Source organism: Salvelinus alpinus, chromosome 21, assembly GCF_045679555.1.
Source record: "Salvelinus alpinus chromosome 21, SLU_Salpinus.1, whole genome shotgun sequence".
Taxonomy (NCBI): domain Eukaryota; kingdom Metazoa; phylum Chordata; class Actinopteri; order Salmoniformes; family Salmonidae; genus Salvelinus; species Salvelinus alpinus.
This window is the reverse complement of record NC_092106.1, coordinates 4,059,334-4,075,996: the sequence shown is the minus strand read 5'-3', so window position 1 is coordinate 4,075,996 and position 16,663 is coordinate 4,059,334. Positions and strand designations below refer to the sequence as shown.

The 16,663-nt window shown below is 43.5% G+C and overlaps 1 protein-coding gene across 1 annotated transcript in view; it reads left to right on the top strand.

Moving 5' to 3' along the window:
* The first annotated feature begins 103 nt into the window (after positions 1–103).
* sik2b (salt-inducible kinase 2b) overlaps positions 104–16,663 on the top strand; it is a 58,886-nt gene continuing 42,326 nt past the window's right edge. The window contains exons 1-3 of the mRNA XM_071356608.1: positions 104–289; positions 12,026–12,142; positions 13,866–13,929. Coding sequence (XP_071212709.1) covers positions 152–289; positions 12,026–12,142; positions 13,866–13,929 — 319 coding nt within the window. The 5' untranslated portion in view covers positions 104–151. The remainder of the gene's footprint in view (positions 290–12,025; positions 12,143–13,865; positions 13,930–16,663) is intronic.

Here is a 16,663-nt window from a genome sequence, read left to right as displayed (position 1 = left end):
CTTAACGTTCAAACTGGCAGGGCGACCGAGAAATGTACTTCGTCTATTTTTAATAGACAACATTTTAGCGGGCGGTTTGTTTCCCCTTCAACATCTGTAGGCTCAAGTCGCGAGCCCCTAGGTCCTCACCCCAAACCCTATTTAATAAAGAATGGTCATGGCTGACAATCACCAAAAACAGATGGTCCGGGGTCCTGTCCGAGTGGGCTTCTACGATATCGAACGTACTCTAGGAAAGGGAAATTTCGCCGTTGTGAAGCTGGCAAGACATCGCATTACCAAGACCGAGGTGAGTGCTGAGAATTAGCTAGCATGCTAGTTAACGGTGAGCTAAGCGTGTGATTCTCGTGCAAAGGGCACTAACCTTGTCTTTTAACTAACACGCTAGTAGTTACTTGCCCCCTGCATTGCAGTTGTAAGTTAGCTAGTTATCTAAAGTTATATTTGCACATTTATTCTGTAGTTTCATTCTGTTCACATTTGACATTGACATGTTTAGACCACTTCACACCTACTTAGTTTACTATGTTGCAAACAGTCTTTTTTTTGCAAAGATTTTGACCCGTACATGAAGAAAGTTATAGACTAGTAACTTACAAACTATTATGTAACTTGATAATCAAAACTGTCTATGATAAGCAAAATTGGGTGTCACCCAGTTTTACATTTAGGCAACGTTAGCCTAACTATGAAGCTGATTCATTCATGTGTGTTCATGAGATTCACATGATCCCATCACTTTGTAACCTCAATGTTGTGCAATACACTGCCTTTCTTTAACCATGGATCAATACCTTGCTTCATTACTCTCACTAACAATTGTGTGCAGTTTGTATAATGTTATGTATAATGTGGTCAACAAGCCACTCCATCCATAGTCCTTGCCGCGCGCCCCCCCCAGCACTACACAGCTGATTCAAATAACCAACTCATCATCAAGCTTTGATTATCTGAATCCGCTGTGTAGTGTTAGGGCAAAAACCAAGTGTGCAGCCGTTGTGTACACTATTCACAGACGCTAATAGTCCTTGATCATGACTCTCATTTCCATTACATTACACATAAGTCATTTGACGAAGGCGACTTCTGTGCAGGGGAGTTTTGTTAAATGCGCTGACACTCAATCTGAACATTAACAAGCGTAAGGACCGTATCATTCATATCAGCGATTTCCAAAAGGTTAAATTGATCAAATCAAACTTTATTTGTCACATGCACCGAATACGACATGTGTAGACCTTAACCAACAGTGCAGTTCAAGAAAGAGTTTACCAAATAAACTAAAGTAACACAATACAATAACGAGGCTATATACAGGAGGTACCAGTACAGAGTCAATGTGTGGGGTTACAGATTAGTTGAGGTAATTTGTACATGTAGGTAGGGGTGAAGTGACTATGCATAGATAATAAACGATGAGTAGCAGCAGTGTAGAAAACAAATGGAGGAGGGGTGTCAATGTAAATAATCCAGTGGGCTTTTCATTATTTGTTCAGCAGTCTTATGGCTTGGGGGTAGAAGCTTTTAAGGAGCTTTTTGGTCCTGGACTTGGCGCTCCGGTACTGCTTGCCGTGCGGTAGCAGAGAGTACAGTCTATGACTTTGGTGACTGGAGTTTTTGACAATTTTTGGGGCTTTCCCCTGACACCGCCTAGTATATGAACTCAGCAAAAAAATCAACTTCCTCTCACTGTCAACTGTGTTTATTTTCAGCAAACTTAACATGTGTAAATATTTGTATGAACATAACAAGATTCAACAACTGAGACATAAACTTAACAAGTTCCATAGACATGTGTCTAACAGAAATTGAATAATGTGTCCCTGAACAAAGGGGGGTCAAAATCAAAAGTAACAGTCAGTATCTGGTGTGGCCACCAGCTGCATTAAGTACTGCAGTGCATCTCCTCCTCATGGACTGCACCAGATTTGCCAGATCTTGCTGTGAGATGTTACCCCGCTCTTCCACCTAGGCACCTGCAAGTTCCCTGACATTTCTGGGGGGAATGGCCCTGGCCCTCACCCTACAATCCAACAGGTCCCAGAAGTGCTAAATGGGATTGAGATCCGGGCTCTTCTCTGGCCATGGCAGAACACTGACATTCCTGTCTTGCAGGAAATCACGCACAGAACGAGCAGTATGGCTGGTGGCATTGTCATGCTGGAGGGTCATGTCAGGATGAGCCTGCAGGAAGGGTACCACATGAGGGAGGAGGATGTCTTCCCTGTAACGCACAGCGTTGAGATTGCCTGCAATGACAACAAGCTCAGTCCGATAATGCTGTGACACACCGCCCCAGACAATGACGGACCCTCTACCTCCAAGTCCTTCGATGATAAACGCGAATCCGACCATCACCCCTGGTGAGACAAAACCGCGACTAGTCAGTGAAGAGCACTTTTTGCCAATCCTGTCTGGTCCAGCGACGGTGGGTTTGTGCCCATAGGCGACGTTGTTACCGGTGATGTCTTGTGAGGACCTGCCTTACGACAGGCTTACAAGCGCTCAGTCCAGCCTCTCTCAGCCTATTGAAGACAGTCTGAGCACTGATGGAGGGATTGTGCATTCCTGGTGTAACTCGGGCAGGTGTTGTTGCCATCCTGTTCCTGTCCCGCAGGTGTGATGTTCAGATGTACCGATCCTGTGCAGGTGTTACACATGGTCTGCCACTGCAAGGACGATCAGCTGTCCGTCCTGTCTCCCTGTAGTGCTGTCTTAGGCGTCTCACAGTACAGACATTGCAATTTATTGCCCTGGCCACATCTGCTGTCCTCATGCCTCCTTGCAGCATGCCTGAGGCACGTTCACGCAGATGGGCAGAGACCCTGGGCATCTTTCTTTTGGTGGTTTTCAGAGTCCATAGAAAGGCCTCTTTAGTGTCCTAAGTTTTCATAACTGTGACGTTAATTACCTACCGTCTGTAAGCTGTTAATGTCTTAACGACCGTTCCACACGTGCATGTTCATTGAACAAGCATGGGAAACAGTGTTTAAATCCTTTACAATGAAGATCTGTGAAGTTATTTTGATTTTTACAAATTATCTTTGAAAGACAGGGTCCTGAAAAAGGGACGTGTCTTTTTTTTGCAGAGTTTAGGTCCTGGAATGCAGGAAGCTTGGCCCCAGTGATGTACTGGGCCGTAAGCACTACCCTCTGTAGTGCCTTGCGGTCGGAGGTCGAGCAGTTGCCATACCAGGCAGTGATGCAACCGGTCAGGATGCTCTCGATGGTGCAGCCTTAGAACTTTGAGGATCTGGGGACTCATGCCAAATTTTCAGTCTCCTGAGAGGGAAAAGGTGTTGTCGTGCCCTCTTTACGACTGTCTTGGTGTGTTTGGAGCATGATAGTTTGTTGGTGATGTGGAAACCAAGGAACTTGAAACTCTCGACCCCGCGCTACTACAGCCCGTCGATGTTAATGGGGGCCTGTTCGGCCCGCCTTTTCCTGTAGTCCAAGATCAGCTCCTTTTGTCTTGCTCACATTGAGGGAGAGGTTGTTGTCCTTCAACCACACTGCCAGGTCTCTGACCTCCTCTCTATAGGCTGTCTCATTGTTGTCGGTGATCAGGCCTACCACTGTTGTGTCATCAGCAAACTTAATGATGGTGTTGGAGTTGTGTTTGGCCACGCAGTCGTAGGTGAACAGGGAGACCAGGAGGGGACTAAGCACACACCTCTAAGGGTCCCCAATGTTGAGGATCAGCATAGCAGATGTGATATTGCCTACCCTTACCACTTGGGGGGTGGCCTGTCAGGAAGTCCAGGATCCAGTTGCAGAGGGAGGTGTTTTATTCCCAGGGTCCATAACTTAGTGATGAGCTTTGTGGGCACTATGGTGTTGAACACTGAGCTGTAGTCAATGAACAGCATTCTCACTTAGGTGTTCCTTTTGTCCAGTTGGGAAAGGGCAGTGTGGAGTACGATTGAGATTGCGTCAACTGTGGATCTGTTGGGTTGGTATGTGAATTGGAGTGGGTCTAGGGTATCCTGGAGGATACTGTTGATGTAAGCCATGACCAGCCTTTCCAAGCACTTCATGGCTACTGACGTGAGTGATACGGGCAGTAATCATTTAGGCAGGTTACCTTTGCTTCCTTGGGCACATTACTATGGTGTTCTGCTTGAAACATGTAGGTATTACAGACTCAGTCAGTGAGAGGTTGAAAATGTCAGGGAAGACACTTGCCAGTTGGTCCGCACATGTTTTGACTACAGGTCCTGGTAATCCGTCTGGCCCCGCGGCTTTGTGAATGTTGACCTGTTTAAAGGTCTTGCTCACATCGGCTACCGAGAGCGTTATCACACTGTCGTCCTGAACAGTTGGTGCTCTCATGCATGCTTCAGTGTTGCTTGCCTCGAAGCGAGCACAAAAGGCATTTAGCTCGTCTGGTAGGCTCACGTCACTGGGCATCTTGCGGCTGGGTTTTTCTTTGCAGTCCGTAATAGTTTTCAAGCCCTGCCACATCCGACGAGCGTCAGAGCCGGTGTAGTAGGATTCAATCTTAATCCTCTATTGATGCTTTGTTTGTCTGAGGGCATAGTGGGATTTCTTATAAGCGTTCGGATTAGTGTCCCACTCCTTGAAGCGGCAGCTCTAGCCTTTACCTCGATGCAGATGTTTCCTCTAATCCTTGGCTTCTGGTTGGGATATGTACTTGCGGTCACTGTGGGGACGACAACCTCAATGCACTTATTGATGCAGCCGATGACTGGTATACTCCTGAATGCCATTTGATGAATCCCGGAACATATTCCAGTCTGTGCTAGTAAAACAGTCCTGTAGCATCCGTGTCATCTGACCACTTCCGTATTGAACGAGTCACTGGTAATTCCTGCTTTAGCAGGAATCAGGAGCATCGGTTTGTGGTGGTAAATAGACGGCTACGAATAATATAGATGAGAACTCTCTTGGTAGATAGTTTGGTCTACAGTTTTTTATAAGGTACTCTACCTCAGGCGAGCAATACTTCAGGCGAGCAATACATTGAGACGTCTTTAATATTAGACATCTCGCACCAGCTGTTATTGACAAATAGACACACACCCCCGCACCTTGACTTATCAGACATAGCTTCTCTGTCCTGCCGGTGCATGGAATATCCCACCAGCTCTATATTATCTGTCGTCGTTCAGCCACGACTTGGTGAAACATAAGATATTACAGTTTTTAATGTCCCGTTGGTAGTATAATCTTGATTGTAGGTTATCCATTTTATTTTCCAATGATTGCACGTTGGCCAATAGAACGGATAGCAGTGGGAGTATACTCACTCGCCTACAAATTCTCAGAAGGCAGCCCGACCTCCGCCCTCTTTTTCTCCGTCTTTTCTTCACGCAAATGACGGGGATTTGGGCCCGTTCCTGAGAAAGCAGTATATCCTTCGCGTCGGACTCATTAGAGAAAAGTTATTCTTCCAGTTCGAGGTGAGTAATTGCTGTTCTGATGTCCAGAAGTTATTGTTGGTCATAAGAGATGGTAGCAGCAACATTATGTACAAAATAAGTTACAAACAATTCGGAAAAACTAACAAAATAGCAACATTTTTTAGGAGCACGTAAAACGTCAGCCATCCCCTCCAGCGCCATTCTACACGCCATATCTCCATGTTACAGTGCATGTTATTCTACCCCCACAAGCCATAAGACTCCTGAACAGCTAATCAAATGGCTACCCAGACCAGGCCCACCCATTTACTCTGTACTGGTACCCTCTGTAAATAGCCTCGCTATTGTTAATTTACTGCTGCTCTTTAATTATTTGTTACTTTAATGTTTTATTTTTGACTTATTTTTCTTACAAAACATTAACCAACAATGCAGTTAAGTAAGCATTTCACTAAGGTCTACACGTATTGTAGTCGGCGCATGTGACAAATAAAATGTTATTTGTTTATGGAAGACGAGGCGACCACCTGTGCTAATTAGCTACGGTATCTAGTATACTCCGAACACTTGTGTGTAACTCAGGAAGTGTAGCAGAAGTGACATTTCATCGGATGGAGTCACCCATAGCTTTATTGATCTGTGCAAAACGTATGCATGGCTGAAAACTATAGGGAGAAGGCAGAATGCCGCCTAGAGTTTTCGAGAGCTAAGACGCTAACTGCTTTAGCGCCTTTTGACGGTAGAATCTAATGAACGGGGGAGTTTTTTGTTGAGCCCCGATGCTTGCTCTAAACGTTAACACGTGTCCTTGCGGTACAGTTCTGGAAACATAAGGAACTTATCTTTCATATCGGCAATAAATAATTTTCAAAAAACAAAAGGTTAAGTTACTAACCTTTTTATAGGGTTAGAGTTCATACACGGCCGTATTTCCATGTTACATTGCTTGTTTACGGAAACAGACGGAAGACGGGTGGATTAGGGAGAGGCTATACGGACACACCTAGTTCCCAAATTGATGACATGTTGCGCAGTTGCGAGTCGGGTGGAGCTTATTGGATTCGGTTCAATCAGTCCTCCTGATGCGCCCTTCCCAGCTTCTTAGTTTATGCTTGCTAGCTTGCAAAAAGAGCAGCATGGTGCTAGTTAAAACTTGTAAAAGAAAGTAATGTTTGTTTCGATGGGCGAGGGAGAAATAACTTGTTGTTAGGGCTGGCACAATTATCGTAGAATCGTGTAACCGACAATTAAGGACATTAACCGTGAACACATTTTTTGTTGTTGTAATAATCGTCTTACTACTACTTCTTATGGGTGGATTCAATGTTATATTTAGTAGATATAGTTTACCCAAGAACACTTTAAAAGGAAGTGGGTAAAGCTATTAATAATTTTACGAGCAGAATGGCACATTCGGGAGGAGAATCATAATTTCCAAAAGTTCCAAGTGGTCAACACCATTCGTTTTGGAGACAGGGGTGTCAGCAAAGCTGTGTTGTATTTAGGGCTGAGCCCATTTAGTCGACTGGTCGATTGTTTGGTCGATAGGCTGCTGGTCGACCATTGCGGAGGCCGCAGGATGGCACACCAGTATCGCCAACAGTACATGTACTGTTAATTACCATAATTGCTAATCTATAACGTTTGTTTGGTTAGGGCAATTTCTGTTAATGCATTCAATATATTATTATTCTAGTCTTACCATTGTTATTGTAGGTGTGGACACGTTGTTTTTAGAGCGCACAACCTACAGTAGACTACACTTGTGATTAAAATTATGATTTCATTCCATTTACGAGTTGTCAATTTATTCATTGTCTTTTTGTTTGGAGCTCTCCTGTCAATCTTGAGGAAGGACACGCACTTGATTATTCATAGAAGTAAGTAAGCGGCCAACAAGTGCTCAGCATATGTGGGAACTCCTCCAAGACTGTTGGAAAAGCATTCCAGGTGAAGCTGGTTGATAGAATGCCTAAAGTGTGCAAAGCTGTCATCAAGGCAAATGGTGGCTACTTTGAAGAATATAAAATATATTTAGATTTGTTTCACACAAGCATTTCTACACCTGCAATAACATCTGCTAAACACATGTATGTGACCAATAAATTTGATTTGACATTTTTGGTTACTACATGATTCCATATGTGTTATTTCATAGTGTTGATGTCTTCACTATTATTCTACAATGTAGAAAATAGTTTTAAAAAATAAAAATAAAAAAAAACTTGAATTAGTAGCTGTGTCCGAACATTTAACTGGTACTGTAGCTAGCTAATTAGCACAGGTAGTCCACTGGGAGGGGCTATACGGAGACGCCAGGTGCCCAAAATGTATGACGCATGTCATGCAGGAAGAGTTGAGTAGGGACGAACGGATTCGGTTCAGTCAGTTGTGCTAATGAGCCCTCACCAGCTAGCTAATTTATTCTTGTGAGTTCAACGAGATTTAGAAACTTGTCTGCCAAAGTTGGGACTTGAGAGAGTCATTCCATTTCTATCTGGGTAATTGTTTATTTTTATGTAGATATTAATGCCGTAGTTGTACATTTTCAGTGAAAATCACTACAATAAATGTGCTTTAGCTGTCATTCTGGCATGATATTGGCCACTCAATCTACCTACTTCCCTCTCCTTACTGCAGGACAGCAGTGCTCGGCATTAGCCGGCAAGCAGGAACTAAGGACACACTGTGCCCTGTGATGTTGTGTTGCCTGCTTGCACTGCAAACTCTCTCAATGAGCAGTAGACTGTATCACGGTGACTACCAACTACAAGTTATTTTTTGTGTAGGCTGCTATCCTACTCCAAATATAATCAAGTGGGATGGAACAAATTGGCTACGTTAGCTGCTGCCAGCAACATCTGCCCGGTGAAGCAAAACAGTGGGAAGAACCTCGATACAACCTCGTTACGCTAGCTAATTGGCATGTCAAGGTGACATCCAGATGGTGACAAATGTTTCCATATATAGACACACACCCTATATTTGAATAAAATCAACTATGCATAGGCTACTGAGCTTGTCTGACGCTTTAGGCACTGCGATTTAAAAAGACCATACAAATTACAAAAAACGGAGCCAGAGATCACTATAGCCTAACCAGAAGAAAAATAACTCTTCTTGACCAGACCCCCCCCCCCCCCACACACACACACTTCGCAGATTCTGCCCCTTACACTCCTGAAGTTGCTGGTAATAGGCTTCACCAGCGGTCGGCAACCTTTTCCATTTGGAGAATCGTACCATTTCTGCTGATCTGCGTGCCAGTTGTGATTTCTCAGATGCACATTTTCGTGGAACAGTTTCATTTAATTTATAATAAGTCTTCATATCTTAAAATCAATGTCGTGGTTAATCAATATTCTATCTAAATGATACAAATCTAAAAGTATCTTTATTGCCATTATTTAATAATAGGTTACATAGCTTACAAATATATTTTGATTTGTTTAACACTTTTTTTTTTGCTACTACATGATTCCATATGTGTTTCATATTTTTGGTGTTTTCACTATTATTCTACAATGTAGAGAATATTAAAAATAAAGAAAAACCCTTGAATGAGTAGGTGTCCAAACTTTTGACTGGTGCTGTATATGCGTCTCCACACCTATATGTAAACAGAAGACCGACGCCACAAACGTGTTGTCAATGAAAAATACAGTTGGCTGCAACTGTGTTAAAACTGTGTAGAGTGTATTTGTGCTTTTTGCATTTGTGGAATTATTTTGATGTGATTTGAAAGTAGGGGGATTTATGTTTCTATAACCATACCGCATTTGAGAATCGATTCACATTTAGATGGAGTATTTGTCTGTTTTGGCTTCCAAAGCCATTTCGCCTTTAACTAGAACATTTTAAGGTCCTTGGATTATAATGAGTATCGTTAGGCTCCTTTAGTCCATTATGGGGCTACTCTGTACATAACTAGTAATTGCAAAGCAAATCCGTCAGCCCCTGTTTAGTGTTTACCTCTTGGATATGGTATTAGCAGCAGCCCACTTTCCTGGATTCTTGACATTGCAAGATTTAAAATCTCTCTCGTTACTCATATCGTCTTAGTAATCAGTAGGTCCTCAGTTCAAGAATGCCCCCGACCTTACTTGACCTCCTTGTAGTGGCTGGCAGTAGGCCTAACGCCTCATCACACCGAAAGCGTCTTTGTGTTTTGGTACACCAGAAGTACATTCATTTCCAATGGAACACTGCGTTTGCCTTGCAGAGGCAGTTGCAGTGCGTTCTGTGTGATGCATAAATTGGAAATATTGAACGTATGCATCAAACAATATGCGTAGATGGCTTGACAGAAATGGTAGCAGGAGGTGAATGTTGAACTTTTGTTGCACACACATCCAGATGATGCTGCGTACCATTTTGCGCAATGATTTTGTAGGTGTGATCAAGGTGTAAATGTCTTCTGTTCATAACGAAGAGGGAGGGGAGCATTAGTGCAGTGATATGGATGTAATCAAGCATTGTATTGGGTAGAATGATTAAAGGCCTCCCCTCGTTTTTGTTTACTCCAGAGCTTGGCTCACAGACACTTGGATCTCTTCAAGTCCTGGTGGTGATGAAATGCTGTTTATGAGAGAGCGAGACTTGGGATATTGCATGTTATCATGACATGGACACTGTTAATCAACTCTTGCAAGGATGAAGAAATTGCCTGTTTTCCAGCAGCTTCTGCTAGTGTCTGCCTCCCTTACCTCTCACCCAGTGTGGATGACAGAATATAAAAGCTGTTTATGATTTCCCCTAGCAAACAGTTTTTTTTGTGCAAAGGATAGCATTTGAGGTTTATTGTCTGTGCTCGCCTTGCAAGAACTTAAGAGTGCTGTGGAATTATATTAGGGAGAGCTAGGCCTACTGCTTACCACTTTTGCCTGCCTTTCTTAGAATTATCTGCCTCAGTCTAAGTCAACACTTTAAAATGTATGCCTAAACATTTAAAATATATATAATATACAGTGGGGAGAACAAGTATTTGATACACTGCCGATTTTGCAGCTTTTCCTACTTACGAAGCATGTAGAGGTCTGTAATTTTTATCATCGGTACACTTCAACTGTGAGAGACGGAATCTAAAAAATCCCGAAAATCGCATTGTATGATTTTTAAGTAATTAATTTGCATTTTATTGCATGACATAAGTATTTGATACATCAGAAAAGCAGAACTTAATATTTGGTACAGAAACCTTTGTTTGCAATTACAGAGATCATACGTTTCCTGTAGTTCTTGACCAGGTTTGCACATACTGCAGCAGGGATTTTGGCCCACTCCTCCATACAGACCTTCTCCAGATCCTTCAGGTTTCGGGGCTGTTGCTGGGCAATACGGACTTTCAGCTCCATCCAAAGTTTTTCTATTTGGTTCAGGTCTGGAGACTGGCTAGGCCACTCCAGGAACTTGAGATGCTTCTTACGGAGCCACTCCTTAGTTGCCCTGGCTGTGTGTTTCGGGTCGTTGTCATGCTGGAAGACCCAGCCATCTTCAATGCTCTTACTGAGGGAAGGAGGTTGTTGGCCAAGATCTCGCGATACATGGCCCCATCCATCCTCCCCTCAATACGGTGCAGTCGTCCTGTCCCCTTTGCAGAAAAGCATCCCCAAAGAATGATGTTTCCACCTCCATGCTTCACGGTTGGGATGGTGTTCTTGGGGTGGTACTCATCCTTCTTCTTCCTCCAAACACGGCGAGTGGAGTTTAGACCAAAAAGCTCTATTTTTGTCTCATCCGACCACTTCTCCCATTCCTCCTCTGGATCATCCAGATGGTCATTGGCAAACTTCAGCCCGGCCTGGACATGCGCTCGCTTGAGCAGGGGGACCTTGCGTGCGCTGCAGGATTTTAATCCATGACGGCGTAGTGTGTTACTAATGGTTTTCTTTGAGACTGTGGTCCCAGCTCTCTTCAGGTCATTGACCAGGTCCTGCCGTGTAGTTCTGGGCTGATCCCTCACCTTCCTCATGATCATTGATGCCCCACGAGGTGAGATCTTGCATGGAGCCCCAGACCGAGGGTGATTGACCGTCATCTTCAACTTCTTCCATTTTCGAATAATTGCGCCAACAGTTGTTGCCTTCTCACCAAGCTGCTTGCCTATTGTCCTGTAGCCCATCCCAGCCTTGTGCAGGTCTACAATTTTATCCCTGATGTCCTTACACAGCTCTCTGGTCTTGGCCATTGTGGAGAGGTTGGAGTCTGTTTGATTGAGTGTGTGGACAGGTGTCTTTTATACAGGTAACGAGTTCAAACAGGTGCAGTTAATACAGGTAATGAGTGGAGAACAGGAGGGCTTCTTAAAGAAAAACGAACAGGTCTGTGAGAGACTGAATTCTTACTGGTTGGTAGGTGATCAAATACTTATGTCATGCAATAAAATGCAAAATAATTACTTAAAAATCATACAATGTGATTTTCTGGATTTTTGTTTTAGATTCCGTCTCTCACAGTTGAAGTGTACCTATGATAAAAATTACAGACCTCTACATGCTTTGTAAGTAGGAAAACCTGCAAAATCGGAAGTGTTTCAAATACTTGTTCTCCCCACTGTATATTCCTTTACACAAAAAAGACCTCAAGGGAATCCTTTTGAATGTTTTGTCCAGGGACTCATCACTGTATTCTGTGTTCCACAGGTTGCCATTAAAATCATAGACAAGAGCCAACTAGATGCTGTGAACCTGGAGAAGATCTACCGGGAGGTACAGATCATGAAAATGTTGGACCACCCGCACATCATCAAGTTGTACCAGGTAAACCTCTCCTTTTTAAAACACAAGTATACAAAATATAATCCATTTTTATTTGTTCCTCTGGGTTTTTGTATAAATGTGCAATGCCTATGGTCATTCAGGACATTTTTCTAATGGGTGAGCAAACATCTCCAATCTACCTGGCCTTCACAGTCCTAGACCTTCATAGATATCAGAACTGACGTCTGACTGAGTTAATAACTAACCAACCAACCCTCTCCAAGCAACGTGTCAAGGTGCTTAACAAAATGTCACCCAAACTGTACTGTAGGGTTCAGCCTCTCGTGTTAAAAGCAGTGGGAGGAAAAGCAATGTTCAGCTGTCAAGCTCCACAATCAGAGGAGGTCCTCTACTAGTCAACCCGAAAATCCCACCCCAGACTTCACTTTTCTTACATAAGACTTTAGGTCCCGTTGGTCGTTGGGAATGTGAATAGCAGTTAATTATTATTACACAACCAAATGGCTCTGGTCCAGGCTTTGCTGTGTAATCACGGTGTATCATTATTTCCAACAGCTCTTCCATACAAACGGCATGGGTCAATTAGTCATTTCCTTTCAGGCCTCATAAACAGAGGGCAGCAGGCTTGGCATCGGCTCTCTCATCTCCAAACAACCAACCCCCCCCCCGTTCAGTTTGTCTTGGGGTCTTTGCTTCACAGGATGCCCCCTCAGCGGACTCAGAGGCCCAAGTTTCCCACAGTCACATACACACACACACACACACAGCTCTTCACTGTTTCCAATGAACTCATCATCTCCACCTTCATCAATATATGGCCTATTTGTCTCCATCAAGCGTTCTCAACAACACAGAGAAGTTGTAGGCTATAATGTTGACATTTGCATGGGATAACAATCCATGTAATTTCCCCATTTGCATCATTGACCAAGTACTGTGACAGAATTTGGATAGTAAGTGCCATGTGATCGGCATGTTATGGAAAGCACTGGGAAAAGTGACATTGATTATCACTACAGGGTTTTTGGTCAAATCATGGAGACAGGGGCATATTGGTCAGAAATGGTGCCGAGTAAAGGGTAAGTTAGCCCAGATGGAAATTTACATGAAATAACCACTTTGTGGGATTTCCATGTGAATGTATCTGATTCATTAATGTGTTTATTTATTTTTTATCTCTATTCATCCTTTTGTTTTCTTTGGCTAATTCTAGGACACGTCCCAAATGGCATCCTATTCCCAATGTGATGCACTACTTCCCATAGGGCTCAAAAAGAAGTGCACATAGGGAATAGTGTGCCATTTGGGATGCTGCCCTGGTGTCTTCCCACACACACCGCTGGCTGGCACTATCAGTACCGTCTCTCTACTGGGAATAGCAGAGCCGTTTAACCAGAACATCGTTCCCATTCTCTCGTGTTCCATATTTGTCATTTTTGTCATTCCAAAAAATAAAGCATTCTTTTTTTGCTGTGAGCAGCAAATACGAGCCTTTACGGTGTGCCATTTGCAACATTTACTCTGCTGATCAACGCAAGTTTGTATTAATTCCTTTGTTATTTTATGATCCTTTCGTTTAAGACTGTTCTGCTGTTCTCAGTACACCCACGTCAGCCAGCCTAATACTGTTCCAGGAATCTATGCACGAGGATTATCAGATGAATTTACATCTTAACGGCACCAAGGTCATTGCTGAGGTTGGTGTTAATCTGTTTTGCTGTGTGCTTATTGCTTACTCATTGTTTCCTTCCCTTTTTCACAGGTAATGGAGACCAAGAACATGCTCTACTTGGTGACAGAGTATGCCAAAAACGGGGAGATTTTCGGTAAGTGTAGCAGACGTACCAAGTGAATTTGTACCGGACTGGAAACGATGTCAAACAATTTTATCTGAAAGATTTCTTTTGTCATATGTCGTCACCTCTCCTCTCCTGTTAGTTATATTGTGTACTTGCATGCCGTAGCCTATACGCTGTGTACAAAACATTAACAACACCTGCCCTTTCCATGACATAGACTGACCAGGTGAATCCAGGTGAAAGCTACGATCCCTTATTCATGCAACTTGTTAAATATATTTCAATCAGTGTAGATGAAGGGGAGGAGACAGGTTAAAGAAGGATTTTAAGCCTTGAGAGAGTTGAGACATGGTTTGTGTGTATTTGTGCCATTGAGGGTGAATTGGCAAGACAAAAGATTTAAGTGCCTTTGAACCAGGGGCTTGGTAGTGCAGTGGTTCCCAAACTGTGTTGGCGGGGCGTGGGGATCTTTTTACATTTGATTTCTTTTTTGCAACTCAGCCCGGCTTCCAAGATACTCTTGAAAGTTGTAATAGTAGAATGCACAAGGTGCCATTTCAACATTTGGTAGTGCATCATCAGTTCCTCTTGTCATGTCAGTCATTGCATACGTTCGAGAGCTTTTATAACTTTTATAAGCTTTTATAAGTTATAGCTTTTATAACTAATGTCCGGATCAACTAGCCCATGTCAGCTAATGTTTTTTAGCCCATACATTTTATTTGTAATGTTTTAGTCACTCAAATATCACATGAATACACATTATACATGGCAAAATGTATAGAATTACCTAAAACTGCAGAATGTTCTCTGCAGCCCATGACAAAAATGTGTAGAATTGCTTGAAATAGGCTTTAAACCGACAACATTTTCTCTCCGCCAACCAGAGGGGTGTGAATAGTTTTGTGTCATGGACCGTGCTTGTGCACATATAAATAAATGTGGCACGCACACAGGGGTGGCGCAAAATGTTCCCCAATGCTGGAAGGGTGGCCTGAGTGAAAAGGTTTGGGAACCCTGTGGTAATGGGTGCCAGGTGCACCGGTTTGTGTCAAGAACTGCAATGCTGATGCGTTTTTCACACTCAATAGTTTCCCATGTGTATCAAGAATGGTCCATTACCCAAAGGACGTCCAACCAACTTGACACAACTGTGGGAAGTATTGGAGTTAACATGGGCAAGCGTCCCTGTGGAACACTTTCGACACTTTGTAGAGTCCATGCCCCGACGAATTGAGGCTGTTCTGAGGGCATTGAAGGTCCTCAAGAACACAGTGGCCTCCATCATCCACCACCAAGACTCTTCCTAGAGCTGGCCACCCAGCCACACTGAGCATTCGGGGGGAAAGGCCTTGGTCAGGGTGGTGACCAAGAACCCGATGGTCACTCTGCTAGAGCTCCAGAGTTCCTCTGTGGCGATGGGAGAACCTTCCAGAAGGACAACCAGTTCTGCAGCACTCCACAAATCAGGCCTTTATGGTAGAGTGGCCGGACAGATCTACTCCACAGTAAACGGCACATGACAGCCCACTTAGAGTTTGCCAAAAGGCACCTAAAAGGACACTCGGACCATGTGAAACGAAGATTATCTGGTCTGATGAAACCAAGATTGAACTCTTTGGCCTGAATGCCAAGTGTCATGTCTGGAGGAAACCATCCCTACGGGAAGCATGGTAGTGACAGCATCATGCTGTGGGGATGTTTTTCAGCGGCAGAGACTGGGAGACTAGTCAGGATCGAGGGACAGATGAACGGAGCAAAGTGCTGCGAGATCCTTGATGAAAACCTGCTACGGACCTCTGACTGGGGGCGAAGGTTTACCTTCCAACAGGAGAACGACCCTAAGCACACAGCCAAGACAATGCAGGAGTGGCTTCGGGACAAGTCTCTGAATGTCTTTGAGTGGACCGGACTTGAACCCGATTGAACATCTCTGGAGAGACCTGAAATAGCTGTGCAGCGACGCTCCCCATCCAACCTGAAAGAGCTTGAGAAGATCTGTAGAGAAGAATTGGAGAAACTCCTCAAATACAGGTGTGCCAAGCTTGTAGTGCCATACCCAAGAAGACTCAAGGCTGTAATCACTGCCAAAGGTGCTTCAACAAAGTACTGAGTAAAGGGTCTGAATACTTATGTAAATGTGATATTTCCTTAATTTTCGAAAAACCTGTTTTTGCTTTGTCATTATGGGATATTTTAGAATAATGCTGTAACATAACAAAATGTGGGAAAGGTAAATGGGTCTGAATACTTTCCAAATGCATTATATGTTACTGATTGGCTTTTACGTAATCAGAAAGGAATGCTTCTTTTGTCTGTTGAAGGACAGGCAGTAGGGAAAAGGAATGCCTCCACCTGTTGTGAGATGATTTGATTAAATGTTCCCTTGAGTTCCCCCCACATTTGCATATCTTGCCCCAAAGCTTACTTTCAGTGAATATTGATTGTCATGGGTGAGAACCATTGCGTTAAACCCATATAATTAGAATTCTATGATTGTGAGTCGAGTAGATAGTCTAGGAAATCATATCTAAATTCACTATGTTTTGACTTAACAAGTCTGGTAGTTTGTCCTAAGACCGTTGTTTACGTTGTCGTGCCACTTGGATGGCACCCACCGGAGCAGGGAGAGGGCAAGGAGGCGGCACGGGTTAGTAGCGCTTGTCTGACCTCCATATTCAGTTTAGAAGTCAGTCAAAACAGGCTTTCTTCAATAGCCGTCTGTATCTGTATAGAGTTGATACAGGCTTACCTGTCCGTT